Source organism: Anguilla anguilla, chromosome 4 (assembly GCF_013347855.1).
Source record: "Anguilla anguilla isolate fAngAng1 chromosome 4, fAngAng1.pri, whole genome shotgun sequence".
NCBI classification, from domain to species: Eukaryota; Metazoa; Chordata; class Actinopteri; order Anguilliformes; family Anguillidae; genus Anguilla; species Anguilla anguilla.
This window is the reverse complement of record NC_049204.1, coordinates 49098862-49115433: the sequence shown is the minus strand read 5'-3', so window position 1 is coordinate 49115433 and position 16572 is coordinate 49098862. Positions and strand designations below refer to the sequence as shown.

The 16572-nt window shown below is 36.4% G+C and overlaps 2 protein-coding genes across 3 annotated transcripts; one reads left to right on the top strand and one right to left on the bottom strand.

Annotated features, from left to right (window-relative positions):
• Nucleotides 1-235: 235 nt before the first annotated feature.
• Nucleotides 236-4209, bottom strand: chchd7 (coiled-coil-helix-coiled-coil-helix domain containing 7). The gene is made up of 4 exons (XM_035412458.1): nt 4078-4209; nt 1882-1952; nt 1426-1524; nt 236-990 (listed from the first exon to the last, which is right to left on the bottom strand). Exons 2-4 carry the CDS (start codon nt 1933-1935, stop codon nt 886-888), a joined length of 258 nt encoding a protein of 85 aa, XP_035268349.1. The 5' UTR covers nt 1936-1952; nt 4078-4209; the 3' UTR covers nt 236-885.
• A 302-nt stretch (nt 4210-4511) lies between these two features.
• Nucleotides 4512-15441, top strand: plag1 (pleiomorphic adenoma gene 1). Of its 2 annotated transcripts, XM_035412732.1 has the most exons (4): nt 4512-4647; nt 11065-11154; nt 11504-11869; nt 12389-15441. In XM_035412732.1, exons 3-4 carry the CDS (start codon nt 11622-11624, stop codon nt 13653-13655), a joined length of 1515 nt encoding a protein of 504 aa, XP_035268623.1. In that variant the 5' UTR covers nt 4512-4647; nt 11065-11154; nt 11504-11621; the 3' UTR covers nt 13656-15441. The 2 variants fall into 2 exon arrangements, with proteins under 2 accessions (XP_035268623.1, XP_035268624.1); XM_035412733.1 differs by lacking the exon at nt 11065-11154.
• The last annotated feature ends 1131 nt before the right edge of the window (nt 15442-16572 follow it).

The following is a 16572-nucleotide window of genomic DNA, read 5'->3' as shown; positions in this document are numbered from 1 at the left end:
CCAGTCCAGCGGTCTTACTGATTAAAGCCCCTGCCATTCGTGCCCCAATAATGAACCCTCTTTCAAAGTCACTTAGATCTTTTCCTCTTGCTAATTTGATCCAAACTCAAGGTCAACTAGGCCTGCTCAGCATTTTTAAACATGTCAACAGAGCATGATGGGATGTTAATTGTTTAATTGTATTATGCAGTACACCTACATGGAAGCATCTGCATTCATTATGTTTCTCCACTCATTTATTCAAGTTTTTCCTTTAATTTGTCACCTGTGGGTGTGCATATATATATATACACACACACACACAAACACATAATGTTTATATGGGTGTATTCACATGATCACCACTGCCTCACAAAGACCATGAAGTCAAAATGTGGTCACTGCTTATGAGTAAAATTAATTTACATCAGAATTGTTCTCAGTTCAAACAGGTCTGAAATTAAGCAGGTATTTATCTCTCTTTAAACGACTAGTAATTTCAGAGCTGCGATAAATGAATTAAGAATGATTACTGTAATAAAGATGATGTGTTTACACGTATGGTTCAAAAGACAGTTTTCAAATGTTGTCCATACTGTGGCTGTATACAGCCAACAGGTGAGTAGACCTAAAGTTATCAGAATACATGCACATTCATACTTACTGCTTCCAATCACAAATATTGGCCCCCTTTTAAAAGGGAAGCCAACAAGTTCAGCTCCTAGAGTGCACGTTAGACAGTCCTGAGTCCTGAAGGTCTGAATAAGTACTGAATGACATCCACTATTAAAAAAAACAAAACAAAAACAAAAGCCAAATACATTTGCAATGATTCGTCCCTTAAACAATGCATATAAACAACATCAGTCAGTAGTGCAAAATCAAACACACTGAAAGTGTCCTGCTTCAGTATGGTTTCCTTCCAAGGGCTGCCAGGATTTCCTGCCTCTCATCTGCTGTGGGCATGTCTGGCTTCACACCGCCTCTTCTCCGCGTTATCATTATTTCATGCTGAGCAGGAGAGAATCAGTTACTGAGCATAGTATACTCAGCATAGTATGTTACCTTACCTTTGTTAAAAGAAACATGTCTAGTTACATAAGTACCATGCCTCCCTTAATAAAAGCAACTCCATCAGGCACTTATCGGTGCCATTTTCCCTGAGTAAACTGGTCACACTGGCAGCAAACTTTTGCGTCAATATTTCTTAATATTTTTATTTTCTTATGACAGAATTATCATAATTATTTACAAAATTTAGAATTCATCAGTGTTATCTTTAACAGCAGCTACTGCAGTATATATGTTCCAACTACAACAATTCTAAGCAACAATTGGTTTACTGGAAACGGTAGCCTATATGTTTGCTCCAGGAATTAAAAAAGTAATGTCAAATTGGATTAAATATGCAATGCAATGCAATATGCAAAGACAGCAAACTCTCACCCAGAACTTTCTGCATTCTTTGTATCTTTGGAAATATGCTGTACACATCTCTTTATTGTAGCCATTGGCATCTAAACACTTCCGAGAACCATCGCTTTCCTACAAATAAAACAAAACAGAAAGAAATCAGTTCATTGTGAAGACAGCTGAAAACATAAGTGTCCCATGTGTCAATTTATGAGCATAAAAGTATTATTCCTAAAATCACTAAACTTCCATCCATTATCTAACCTGCTTATTCCTAGGCTGGGTTGCTAGCATGCACTGGGTGAGAGGCAGGAATACACCTTGAACAGGTCACCAATACATCACAGGGCACACACACCATTCATTCACTCACTCACTCATGCCCATGGGCAATTTAAACTCTCCAATGAGCCTAATCTGCATGTCATTGGACTGTGCTGCCCAATCACAAAACATTTAATACATAATTTTAGATGGTTAATTATTTACCTCAATGCATGGATTGCTATCATGGTCTCTAACTTTCCGGACATTTGAAGTCATCTTGTATGCATTACAGTCTGAAAATTTAAAAGGGCAGATCTTTAATTCATATAGTAGGCCATCATTTAAGCAGAAATTGTATGGTAGATGCCATCTAATTTAAAAGTTATGTCACAGGAAAATATAACAAATTTAACATGCTGTACACTATATCATTCATCAAAAACTGTCATCATTAACCAGAGAATCCTTGAACACACAAATTGTCTATAGAAGGTGCCGTCACTTATTTGGCTATACACATAAGCTCGTAAGTGATAATAAATAAAAATAAAACCCTAATGCATGTGATTACTAGCAAGATCCATCAAACGTGCATGTTCCATTTTTTTTTTTTTTTAATGTAGTCTTGCTTTGGATCAAAGCAGTTGTTTCTGAGACCAATAACTTGCCTTATTGGTACTCCATTGGTGACAGATTAAAAAAGGCAGAGTCAAAATAATATTTCATGTCCTTACTTTAAGGAAATGCATTACATTGTGCAGCAAATACCTAAATCTTTAATGATTAAAAAATGAATAAGATGCTTAATCATTTCATTTAAGGTTTTATAATCCATCATAAGAACAAACTTGTGTCTTAATAGGGAAATGTATACATTTCAGAATAAGATTCAATACCACTTCAAGCTTCCAGTCTGATAAGTGTTTTAAGTAGCCTATAACTAAATGTAATAAATATGAATAGTCATATTCTTCAGTTGCACAATAAGTAATTATGATGTGTAGTGACTAAAAAAAGAGGCAGACATGATTTGAGAAAATATAACTCCTTTATTAAGATTGTTGTAAAGAGTACAAAAATGGTCCAAGGCCACAGATTGTGTATATTCTACATTAACTACATATTAGAAATCCACCCTGAATAATTTGTAAGCTCCAACAAACATGACCTCCACTGCAGGTTTCTTTTGCACATTGTCTCTGTAAATCATGATGTTCAAAGAGACCTTGAAAAATTATTTAAGAGTCACTCTGGGATGACTTATTGAAAATGGAACTAATGTGGTTAAAGGAAAAGAAGAGCATATTCTAGGCACAAGCCTAATAGGCATGACAAAATTATTGCTCTGGATGGAAGGGTAGAAGAGTGTGATTTGTGAACATTACTAGAGCTAGAGCTACCGTGTGCTCTGAATCACTGGCCACTTGGTTAAAATGTGTCACTTATGATTTCACATCCACAACTATCCCAAGGATGCACGGCTCGTTTCCTTGGTAAGGTTGCACCAAAACTTCAATCAACTGTGTCAGAGAAAGTAATATATTTTCCCATGATCTTATGCCAAAACACCTGTTAGTTTCATTCATTAATCGTTTAGTTTACATACTGGAGCCTGTAATTTTCATTAAAAAAATAGTTGTCCCTACAGTACACTTTCAGGCATAGGTTATTGTTGCAGACCACTGTTAAAACTCTTTAACAAGCAATGCTATCTGTCCATTAGTTAATTAACGTTAGCAAGCTTGTTTCTGTAGCAAACTAGTTTAGAAGGTCAGAATATTATCTGCACGTGATGATACAGAGCAGAGGCTACGAATCCATTAAAGGTAAAATAGAGATAAAAAGTCACATAACCTACAAAAACTGATCACCGCAGGATCGTTCCTTCGCTGACAATCACCTGAAATATAATGCACTTAGCTAGATAATTTGACCTATGCGTATGATGTTGTGCGACCATCGTATTACTCTGATCATGCACCGTCACCTCACCTTGACAAACTGAACTAATGTTCCGGGTAACTAGACATTTGGCTCGTTCGCATCTAGTGAAATATATCCACAAGCTTACTGTGCTATGTTTCAAATGTAGATTTTGTTAGCTAGCTAAGATAGCTAACGATAATCTTGATATCCTACAGTTGTTAACTGCACGCGCTAACTGACTTTTCAACGTCACGTTGAGGACACTGGTGATTTTAGGTAACGTAAACTGTATGGCTGAAGTCATGCCTGCTAAGCGTCACGCTAGCATGCCAGCTAGCCTTCGTGAGACATTGTTGTGCATAGGCCTACTTTGTAGACGCAAAGTAATTTAATTTTAGAAATGACTTTCCACATTTTCCCAGAACCACATTCGCACGACAGGATACGAACTGGCTTGATTACAATTATTCACTAAACTCGCCGCACACTTACATTGCCGCTTACTCAGTCGTACCAATCTTGCATATTCACGTTCAAGCCAGTTGGGACGTCATTTACCAACACTGAACAACCAAACATTCACAAATGAACGCCTTTGAATAATAGAAAGTTATACTGGCCAACCACTGTACCACAATAAATAAGATTGGCGGTCGTGAAGTTAATTGACACTCAATGCAGCCAATAGAAATATTAAAACAAATATAATAGCCCACCTTTCGTTAAACATAAAATAATAACTACTTAATTGTGATTGACAATAGCGTTAGCAAGTCAGACTTTCCTTCTGTAAAAAATGGGACCAATGATGATGCAAGAATGCTAAAATGGCAGGTTCTTACGCAAATAGAAAATAAGAGGTGGGAGGTACTTTCAATAGGCGTGGTCAAGGCAAGTTTGGTTTAACCGCAGCGCATACAATGGCTGCTGGAAAGAGGGGAAAGCAAACAATTTTCAGGCCCGCCGCGTCCAGCAAAAAATATGAGAAAAAAATTATTAAAAATTCGGAAAATAGTTGAAAGTCAAGAAAAAGACCGTAGAAAGGATGTTAAGGCTCCCGCGGTAAGTTTGGCGTAAATTAAGTAAATTGTTACTTCCTTCTTGAATTAAAATATCGGGGTTATTCAAATTATGGGAGAGGGGTGAGCAGGGAAAAAAAGTTTGCGTTAATCAGCCCCCTGTTTGGGACCTCAGAGAAAGCCAAAGGAAGACATAAATATGAAGAAATTTTAAATAAATTGTGTTAAAAGTTAGTGTCATATCACGTCGCACGCCAATTCATGTCAACCATCATAGGGAATCAGTAGTGCAATAAAAAGTTGCAAAAAAGTTTTGGAAAGATAGTTAGCTTAAGTTTTTTTCTCTCCTGAATATAATAACAACACTGCTGACATCCGAACGGGGAACACAAATCAAACTGATTTTGGAAAATGATTTTAAATGCACGTTGCCTTCACCCTACTTCAGTTTTGACATATGTGTACAGAAATAAATGTGTATACATGCGCCTGTCGATAGTAGAAAGTTGGCATTTTCCTGTCTGCGTTTAAAAATGAAATATAATGAATGCCATTTAATTTGAATTTAATTTACAAATAGATAGTCGATCAAAGCTGGTTATATGGGAAGAAATGTTAGAGTACTTTCAGAAGTTGTAGTGCAGCAATGGGAAAGCTAGCTAAACAGATTAGTGACGAATAAGAGAAGTTGCTTGTCAATATCATAAACAACCAAAATGGAGGGAGAACTGAAGGGAAACTAATTATGCTATGCTAAACATTTCCTTAGAGATGCATTCTCTTCGATTATTTATCTATGAACACCGTTATTAACTTAAGCTGTTGAAATGTAAAATATTGCCTGTAATGATAATGCCTTGTTTCCATCAAGATCAATATCTTCAAACCTTTTATATTGCAACAATTCACCCATTGGCCGTGCACGGCAGAAATCAAAGAAAGAATTGCAAGGCTGTGTTTGGAGATCTTATTTTGTTTTGATGGGACTTGTTTCATAAGTGGTTAGCTCTCTGTAGCCTGTAGCCCATGCATGTTCTTCGCTTGATAAACTTGCTGTTTTCTTTTGAAACGCTTAGTATGCTATTCTTGGTGATTGATCAGTTTCTTTACATTTATGTACACTTGTGTATAGTGGAAGGATGCTCCATTTTTGCAGTTCAAATGCTGTTTTCTATGTACGTTGAATATGAATGTTAAGTAATCAAAAATTTAAGGACAGTAGCCAAAGCATGGCATAACACCATGCATGTGTCGAGTTGCTCTGTTTTTGAGCGTGCTTTTTCGCAACCAGTGCATACTTTTTTAAATCTCGACTACAGTTTATGCATGCAGTAATATGTTTAATGCTTAAATTTCATGTTTGATGCCATGAGAATCAATCTATAGCTGTTTTGAATACTTTGAAGTACTGCCGATGTTGGTTTCACGTGGGAACGAGGAGTTTGGCATCTTAAAGAGACAGTAGCATTATTATGGCTGCAGTGTTTCTGCTCCTTCGCTTATTTTTGGATTCACTATGTTGTTATACTGGGGTATTCTTTGAATTCCTTGATACTGAACCAAAAAATGTAACCGCGTTTCCATCATGTATATTTGCACAAGCTAGTCTAGATATAAATGTAGGTTACGCGACAATATCGTTATGTCAGTGCTGTGTCTAAAACCCTTAAGATGTAGCCTACGTTTAAATGTTTTCAGAATATTTGCAATGTTTTGACATGATGGTCGATTTCATGTTTGTTTTTTTTTTGTTGTTGTTTTTTTTCTGCATGCATTGGTATACAGGTTACTCTTCTGTTTTCTTTTGTGTGATTCGTTGTTTGTTATGGATTAGCCTAAATGGTTGTACATGTTTTAAAATACGTTGGAGAATAGTAGTCATTAAAACACTATTTACCCAGTCCTCGCTTTCACAATTGTCAATATGTGATCAAAGTAATTATTTCATTAACAAAATTAATTCCATATTGATGGGCTCTAGCTTCTTGCTGATTGGGACAGAGTTTTATGGTTTTTAGATTTGGGAGACATGTAATTCAACAGCTTTTGTGCCTTACTAGAGAGTATTTAATGAGATGGAGCTGTCTAAGTTTCTCAAGTTCTTAACAAGAATTGCTGTTTGTGTTTCAATCAGTTGGATATTATATTTAGAGACAACTAAATTAAAGGCACAGTGAATCTTTGTGTAAGTTCTGGAATCAGGCAAGTTGTGGAAGTAGCTTTTAAATAGTATTTAGATTATTACTCTGGTATTATTAGTATGTTAATAATATGTTGTACGATTTAATGCATGTGGCATTTCAACATCGGCTATCTTGTTTCTCCTTTACCAAGAAACAGTAAAGAAGTTGTCATGTAAATAAACGCTTGGTCATTATAACCGTCTTGAGTATTTTCAAATGTTTATCATTTTACAATTAGTTTTTTGTTGGATGTTTCTGACAGATGTTTAAAACATTGCAATGTGATTACACGTGGTGTCATTAAAATGACTGTCCTAGCTTGATCTGATACTGGATGCTGAAGTTAGGGATTAATCTACAAGCAACAGTGCTTGTATTTGAGAGCTTCTGTGATCTATGATTCAAGTGTTGGCTACTTAAAATTAACATTTCATCTGAACAACTTGAAGCACATTAAAAATTACACAAAGCGATTATCTCAGTGTGATCTTTAGCTTTAGATTATATTTATCATGTCTATTTTTCCAACATATTTAGCAACATTTTTATGGACTGAAGCTGGTTTTGTTACTTTTTTTAAAGCATCTTGTCTTGTGTGTCTTGCATGGATTAATCAAATTGTTTCAAGAAATTAAATTATTTGGAGATGGAAATAAATTTGGCAAATAAATATAGGCATGTTCACAGATACTAAAGACAAAAACACGCATTAAAGTCATTTGTTTCTTTAACATGACTGTAGTTAGGAAAACCTTTCACTGACAGGTTGATGTGCTTAATTCTGCAGAAATATATATAAAATCATTATCTGCCCCAGCTTTCTGTGGGATTAGGCAGATGAGTCTCAGAGTTATGTTTCAAAGTTATTGTATCCTGTGACAAACAAGATTAGTTTTTCCATTTTTTGTATGTTTGTAATAATTAAAATCAAATTTAGTCTTAAAGTTAATAACATTAACTTAGTATAGCAGATTATAAGACTGAAAGAAGGCATACTATTCATGTGTATGCTTTACAAAAGAAAGTATATAAAATATTTTAGATAAATACATAGCAATTAATAGATCCAAATAAGTAAAATCTAAAAGGTTTGTAGTATTCTTAGAAATGTGTAGGAAAATGACAATTTTATTGGAGAGATTTTCTGTGTTTTTAATAATTATTTTCTTATTCACGTTGTTCACCATACTTTCAAATAATATTCAGTGTAGTATTTGTAAAACGATACAGTATTTATGTGCAGTACCTTATATTTTTTTCTGCATGTATTCTGTAAGATAATAAATTGTTTACAAAGCTTTTCATGTCCACAATCCATTTATTCAACTTTGTGGAGACGATCTTGATTAAGTCATTATTTCTGTTTGAATATCTTTCTTTCAAATCCAAATGGTGTATTAGTTGTATATCTTTACACTGAAATTGATTATGTTTTTATACCAATTTATACATTTAATTTGCATCAGAATTATGTAGTGAGTTCCATTTTACATAAACCTATTTTCAGTGTATTAAGTTTAACTAATGTACGGTTAAACTTAACTCCACTTAACTAATTTCTGGTAACCTGAACTCTGCTTTGACACAAATCATTAATAACTTAATTGCAATAAATTCAAACATTTCCCTTGAAACTTTTGAAAATTATTTTATTTAAATCTGTTTGTATTGAGAATGTAAAATAATTGTGGAAAGTGCTCTGTGGCTATACAGAAATGTACTGAGACTGAAGTTCTGAAACCATTTATTTTCCAAGTTGCAACCGTTGAATTATGTTTATAGACCTATTGTGAAGAATGTAGAAAATGTTGAACTACAATTAGAATAATTAGAACTAATTAAAATAACCAGACTCAAGTTTTTTAATTCATTTTTATACATGAATAATATGTTTTTCTTTTTTACATGTACAATGGTTAAGAATCTTTTGGGATAGGAGCTTTTAATTGCAAACATACAGTGCTTTCAGTTTTTGCCACTTTTTTATAAATCAGTGACTTCTGTATAAATTTATATAGAACCTTTCTTAAACGTTATGAATAGGTCCAGTCATCCCAAATTTGTAGCTTTCATATCCGTATGTATTTTACTACAATAAAATAATTTGAATGAAATTGCGAGACAATTGGGAAGTACAGTGAATTGCATCTGCCAATACAAACCTCTGATTCCATAATTCGAGTTACAATGAATGCAAGGAAAGTACAGCCAAGGGAGACATGAGAAATAATTTTATACTATGAAGGCATGGAAGATCTGGTGCTGAGTTGGGTTCATGAAGCAAGGGATCTCAAGATTTATCCATTTTATCCAGCTCTAACAATCAGATTTTTCATGTATACATCCTGAAGGATGCTAGTTCCATCAAAAGGAGATATGCATGGCTTGTTCATTTAAAGAGCCTTGCATGTTGTTTGCCAGGGACCTTCATAGAGAAAGGTATTCATCTGCAAGTCACATTCCATTAATTAGGAAGATTTTAAGTTAAATGGGATTAATATGATAGTTATCACAAATGGAAGAAATGATTCTCCCCTCCTTATCTGTGGCCACTTTAGTAAGTTAAATTTTTAAATTGAAATTTGTAACCATTGAAACCAAATGGGAACCTGAATTGACATACACAGACATAAAAAAATATTAAATAAGTACAGGGATAAGCTTGATTAACATGGGATGAGTATGATATGAAAGCTGTTCTCTACTAGTAGGGAGGATTTAATGATGCCCCTTTTCCAAAATGTACATTTTAGTCTAAGTATTTGGACAGTGACACAATATTTGTTGTTTTAGCTCCCTAGTTCTGCATGTTGAATTTGAATTAAAACAATGCATGTGAGGTTGAAGTGAATGTCAGCTTTAATTTGAGGGTATTTACATCTAAACTGTGTGATCCATGTAGGAATAACCCCTTTTATACATAGTCACCCACCATTTTGAGCGACCGAAAGTAATTGGATAATTGGCTGCTCAGCTGTTTCTTGGCCAGCTGTGTGTCATTGCATCATTAGATCATGTACAAGTAAAACAGCAAAAGGTCTAGAGTTGTTAAAATAGCAAAAGGTCTAGGTGTGGAATTTGCATTTGGAGTCTGTTGCTATTGTTTCTCAACATGAACATGACTTGTCAATTCCAGTAAAGCAGCACATAAAAAAAAACATAATAAATCGATCGGAGGCATAGCCAAAACATTGCGTGTGTTACAACTATTTGTAACATTGATAAGAAGCAAGAACTCATTGCTGAGCTCAGCTGCAGCAAACAACCTGGTAGTCCACAGAAGACCACTGTAGTGGATGATCAAAGAATACTTATAAGTCGTGAGGAAAAACCTATTTTCGTCCATCAAGCAGGACACTCTTCAGGATGTAGGCAAACTACACAAGAATAACAGCAGATGGTGAAAAATGGAACAAGTGTCATGGCTAGGGCGTGTAAGGCTGCCACTTGTCACACTGCTAAAGCAACCAGGGGGTTTTTCAGGGCCAAAAAAATTATTGACTGGCCAGTCACTCAACCTGAATCCAATTGAACCATGCATTTTTCTTGCTAAAGATGAGACTGAAGGCAAAATGCCCCAAAAAACAAATAGGAACGGAATAGGACTGCTGTACAGGCCTGGCAGAGCATCACCAGGGAAGATACCCAGCATCTGGTGATATCTATGGCTCACAGACTTCAGGCAGTCGTCGAATGTAAATTATTAGCAACCAAGCTATAAATGTCACTGCTTTATTTAAGATTATGTCCAATTTGTCTAATCACTTTTGGTCCCCTAAAATGGGTTGGGATCTATGTCATTTCTATATGGATCACCTGATATGGATGTAAATACCCTGAAATGAAAACAGTCCAAGCCAATGTTCTGGAATACAAAGCCAAAACAAAAATTGCATCAATGTCCAAATGTTTACAGGCTCCAATGAACATTTTTCATAATGTTCTTTTGCATCCACAGGGTTTCATATATGGTTTGTCTGTAGGTTGAATATGTTTTTATTTTATTCAGTGTAAAAATAGTAAGCATACACTAGATTGGGTATTTCTGTAGTGGTACTTCTTTTAACGGAATTAATTACAGTGACCTTGGTATGGAATTGTGGTTCCAGATATCCTTGACTTTTCCAGCTATCCACATTTTGAAGCCATGGCCTTCAGCCTGTATTCTTGAGTCTTGAAGTTTTGATTCACTTGGTAGGATTTGGTCTCAAGAAATAAAGGCTAGATTCCTTCCCAGTACAAACCTTCATAACAGTTTTTTGTTTTGTTTTTCTTAGATTCTCAACCATGGGAAGTATTATGGTCTTGTCATCTTCAAGTATATTTAGATGAGCACATCAAAGAAGAGTGACTTTTTCTTCCATCAGGTGTGCTTTGACATATGCTAAGTAATTTCATATTAGTTATCATTTAGATGTGGCTACACTAAGGAGGTATTTCTTGAAGATACTATCTTGGCAAAGGCTACAATGTCTGAGTAGCTTCAGTCCTGAGAGAGAGAAGTTTTGGAGGGCTGGGCTGTATTACTGGCTGTCTCTGTACCAACAGTGCATTACAAAAGTAACTGTGATGTCTGCTTTGGAATGGCAGATGCCTCTTTCATTGCTGTAGATTTAACTACTGAACTACAAAATGATCAGTGATGAGATAATTTAATTGTTGTTGTTTTGATTGTTCATCTATTCATTTAAATTTCTCTCTCTCTCTCTCTTCTAGGTCTCTCTGTGCTCACAGTGTTGATCACATGAAACTGGAGAGTGTTCCCAAAGCACAAACATTTACGATATCTGGGCAGAACATAATTGTCCAACTTGTAGGCCTGCCTTAGGCTGCAATGGCCACGGTAATACCTGGGGATTTAGAAGAAGTTAAGGATACCCAGAGGGTCCTGTCAGCAACAGGGAAGCGTAAGAGAAGTGAAGGCAAGCCCAGGAAAAATTTCCCCTGCCAGCTGTGTGAGAAGGCCTTTAACAGTGTTGAGAAATTGAAGGTCCACTCTTACTCACACACCGGCGAGCGCCCGTACCGGTGTACACACCAAGACTGCAGCAAGGCCTTTGTTTCTAAATACAAGCTGCTAAGGTATTGCGTTCTCTTTCGGGCTTAGCTATAGTAGCTGAAGCTTGACAAGCATTTGTACAGTGAAAACACCATAAACCTACAAGCTTTTTGTGTTCAGTGAGCTGCACATTTGTTGTAATCAAATTAATGAGTTCAATGTATGTCAGCAGAATTGGAATAAGATGCTATTTTAAACTCATCCTTGGCATCAAAAATATTAGAGGATGTTAGGCATTTTATGCTAATTTAAGCATTTTGGAGTCAGTGAATAGTATTAATTGAAAGCTTAAAAATAATTTATATACTGAACTGTTGATGCTCCATTTCTTTTAATTCCTCCATATTTGATATATTGAAAAGATTATGTAAAAGGGTATTACTTTTTAGCATTTTTGTCTTATAGCTTAAATTTGTTAAGGAAAGACATGGCAGCATTTGCTGTTATCTGGTTTCAGTAACTCCACATTATATATTTTTTTAAAGAATAAATTGATACATTGCTCAAAACCAATTGCTTACAGATTATATCTATGTTTAAAGGCATATGGCTACTCATTCTCCAGAGAAAACCCACAAGTGTAATTATTGTGAGAAAATGTTCCATCGCAAGGACCACCTAAAGAATCACCTTCACACACATGATCCAAACAAAGAGGCGTTCACCTGTGAAGAATGCGGCAAGAACTACAACACAAAGCTGGGCTTCAAGCGCCACCTGGCCTTACACGCTGCCAACAATGGCGACCTCACCTGCAAGGTCTGCCAGCAGACGTTTGCCAGCACTGGCGTGCTACTGGAGCACCTGAAGACTCACGCTGGGAAGTCTTCAGGTGGGACCAAAGAGAAGAAGCACCAGTGCGAGCACTGCGACCGCCGCTTCTACACCCGCAAGGACGTTCGAAGGCACATGGTCGTGCACACTGGGAGGAAGGACTTCCTCTGCCAGTACTGCGCACAGAGGTTTGGCCGCAAGGACCATCTCACCCGACACATGAAGAAAAGCCACACGCAAGAACTACTAAAAGTCAAAACGGAGCCCATGGATCTTTTGGACCCGTTCTCCTGTAACATAACTGTGCCAGTCAAAGACGAATTGCATTCGATGATGTCAATATCTTCCAGTGAGCTTGCCTCCAAGCCATTTGCCAATACTTTGCAGCTGAACATCTTCAACACCCAGATCCAGTCCATGCAGAGCAGTGGACCTACACACCAAATGGTCTCCACGACCCTGCCTTTAGGGATGACCTGTCCCCTAGACATGGACTCGACTGTCCACCCCTCCCACCAATTCTCTTTAAAATACCAGCTTGGTTCTACCTCGTATGCTCTTTCCATGCCGGAAAAAGAACAGCCATTAAAGGGAGAAATAGAAAGCTATCTAATGGAACTACAAAGCAATATGCCGTCCTCATCAGAGGACACACCGATCACTGCTTCAAAACTAGATTTAGAGCCCCAAGTAGGTCTTGACGAGACGTCGGAGGATGTCTCTCTCCCAAAAATCTCGGGCGTTGCCTCGGCCAGTGAATCCCTTCACTCCTCCTCCTTAGACTTCTCCCAGCTGTTTAACTTCCTCCCTTTGAATGGGCCCCCATACAGCCAGTCTGTTCCAGGGGGAGGCCTCGGAATCGGCTACGCCCAAGAGGAAGCACTCTCTCTCCCTCAGCTCCCTCCACAGTCCCAGGAGCCCCAGGACCCAGGAAGTGGGGTGTGTGTCAGCCCCCTCCACGGGCTGTCCTCATCGTTCGCATCCAACCTAAACTCCACGACCACCCTGCCTCGCTTTCATCAAGCTTTTCAGTAACAGTCTGAGGCTCTGCCACAAAATGTATGTATCTGCCAAATTTTTTGAAGCCAGTAACATATTCCGTCTACACAAATGTACATCACACATATTACGTATATGTATGTGTATTCACATATATATACAGAAACATACCTATTTATATTTAAATGTCTGTAAACATATATTGATATTTGGATATCTATGTCAATATATATCTAAATATGTATTGATACATATAGGGATAAATTGTTCAAAACTAACAGGAGTGTGGTTTGGCTCTACCACATAACACAACCCATAGATATTGTTTAATATTTTCCTTTCAGTTCAGTATTAAATTTAATAATCATTTGCGGCCACCACGATCACTTTCATAAAAAGGACACACCTGTTAAGATATGACTCCTACAATCAAATTTATTTTTTTTTGTTAAATAGGATTTTGGATTTGGAGAGGTATGTTTAAATAGTTATATTTAGGAATGCGGTTGCAGTGATATTTTAGCACAGCTCAACCTCCCTACCTTATAGCAGTTTGTTTAGTATGTAGATTTTTTAAAACAATGTTTTCAGATAGCACTTTGAACTTGTAGTGGATCTCTAAATCCCATTACATCTGTTGATTTTAAATGTTGTAGGTAAAAGATAAGCTTTTAAAAACCATGAGGTACTGAAAAGAGTAAGCCCCATGTGATGTTAACATTTGCTAGGCCTCTTCAAAACCAAAACCAACCAAAAAATGTATTTAAGAGCCAAGTAGAATGTTCTGTTTTGTCTGATTTGTTTTATTTGATGCTGCTGCTCCATACCCTCTCAAACACTTAAAATACGACACTAAGTAAAGATATTGTTGCTCTGCTTACTTTCAATACGTATAAAGGGACTAGACATAACTTTAAAAAGTAAAAAAAGGCAAAAACTCTCGTTTTACAGCACTGCAAGTACAAGTAGTGTTTTTTGGGTGGACCATCTATATTCAACAGGGAATTAGTCACGACTGAGCTCTTAAGCATGGGGGAATTTCCCTTTGATCATTGAATCAGGTGTGCTGCAGATTTTGCCATTGGAATTTAAGGAAGTAACCTGTATTGAAGTCAGGACGGCTGCCATTTATCAATATATACCAGTGTATTCACGTATTCAGTGTGAAGAAGGTAGGCCCATCCCCTTGCAGGAAACCATAATATTTTGCTAGTCCGATATGTTTTCGAAATAAGCGGTTGTTGGCAAATATCTGGACTCTATAAATCATGTTTGTGTATGCATTTTTTTTGTGAGCGTGTATATGTTAATTTACATCTTTGTTTGTTTTTAGCTGAAGGTTTTAAATGTGCAGTGGAGTTGTGATTTATCCCACTTAAACATTTTTCTGGGAGAATGTGCAGGAGGTTGCAAAAATGTGGTTTGGCCTGTCTACAGCTATTATTTTACTCTGTATTAGTTCTTACCTGTGTGAGTGTTTGTGTGAATGAAGGAAATTTGTGCTTGCATATGCATAAATGGTGATGATGAAGTTGGCTTATTGTTATAATGTATGTCTATAAAGTGTGATGTTTGGGTAAGATAATTATCGCAGCTATGAGAAGTGGCAGTCCTTAGATTTTGTCACTTGACTACTGCAGTAAGAGAGGGAGATGTCACGGCATTAACTCATAAATAGTTTAATTATTGAATTACTGGAATGAAATGAATGTTGTGATATGGCTAAAATAAGGCGATCTACTGTGAAAACACCATGCCGTTATTGTTTACCTGATCTTACGCTGGCAAAACACCATTTTACGTATATAAGGCTGTAGAGGGAAAAGGGTATATAGGGGAGGGGGGGGGGGGTGGGTGTGCTGATGTGATGTTATAGATTACAATAAATACAAAGATGTCAGACATCTATGTATTAAAATATGAGCATAAAAGCACTTTTATATTTTAAGATTTTATATTTTTTAAACATTATACAAATTGTTTGTATTGACTTAATGTAACAAAGAATGTTAACTGTAATTCTCTATGCTTCTATATTATAATATCTATCTGTAAATTGAATTGGGCTACCCAGAAGGTTGATTCTCTATGGTTTGGGTCATCCATGAAATATATCCAGACTGCCAATTATCAGTTATTCCTGTGAAGAATAGCAAAGCTCTGATTGGCATGCCACCGTGAAACAGTAAGATCCTGTATTGCTAGAATGATAACCCATCATCACCACAGATTCATTGCTTAAAGGAGGCTCTGACTTGCGTATAATAAAAAGGCCAACTTTATGATCATTGGATACAGCAGTGCTGTTAATTACAAATTGCTCAGTGACCGAAATGCTAACTGGTCTTGTTTTCTGTCAAGGTATCTTAACCAAAAATGACCAGGTTTGATGGCAGAATGGCAGAGAGAGAGGTTTTGCTAAATAAGGGGGGGGGGGGGACATGGAGTGTTGTCAGTCGTTCCTTGTTGCATTCTGTCCCAGCTTAATTAGTATTTAATTTTTGTACCTTGTCCCAATCTTAAAATATAACTTTTTTCATGAATTCTACAACTTTTGTCTAAGCTTATCAGTTTAGATGTTAAATGAAAAAGAGGACTGCCTTTACTGTTTAATTTTTTCAGGATTAACATAAAGGCATGAGCATTGAAGAGCCCCCATATTTCTAAAATAAGATGCACAGTTGGTAGAGTGTAATATGGGATGAGGATATGACCACGTATATAGATCTTTTTTGTAAGAAAGTCACATGGCCAGAAAAAAAGGAGAAATATGTTAGGTATATTGTGTAGTGTATGCTTTATTTATCAGGTAGTTGCTCTGATATCAACAGTCAAATCCCTGCAAATTATGAAAAATGAAGATAGACATTTAATATGTTCTAACAAGTGTTCAGGATCACAATCTATATCTGTGGTCACTTACAGGGTTTTGTATTTTGTATATTTAATTTAT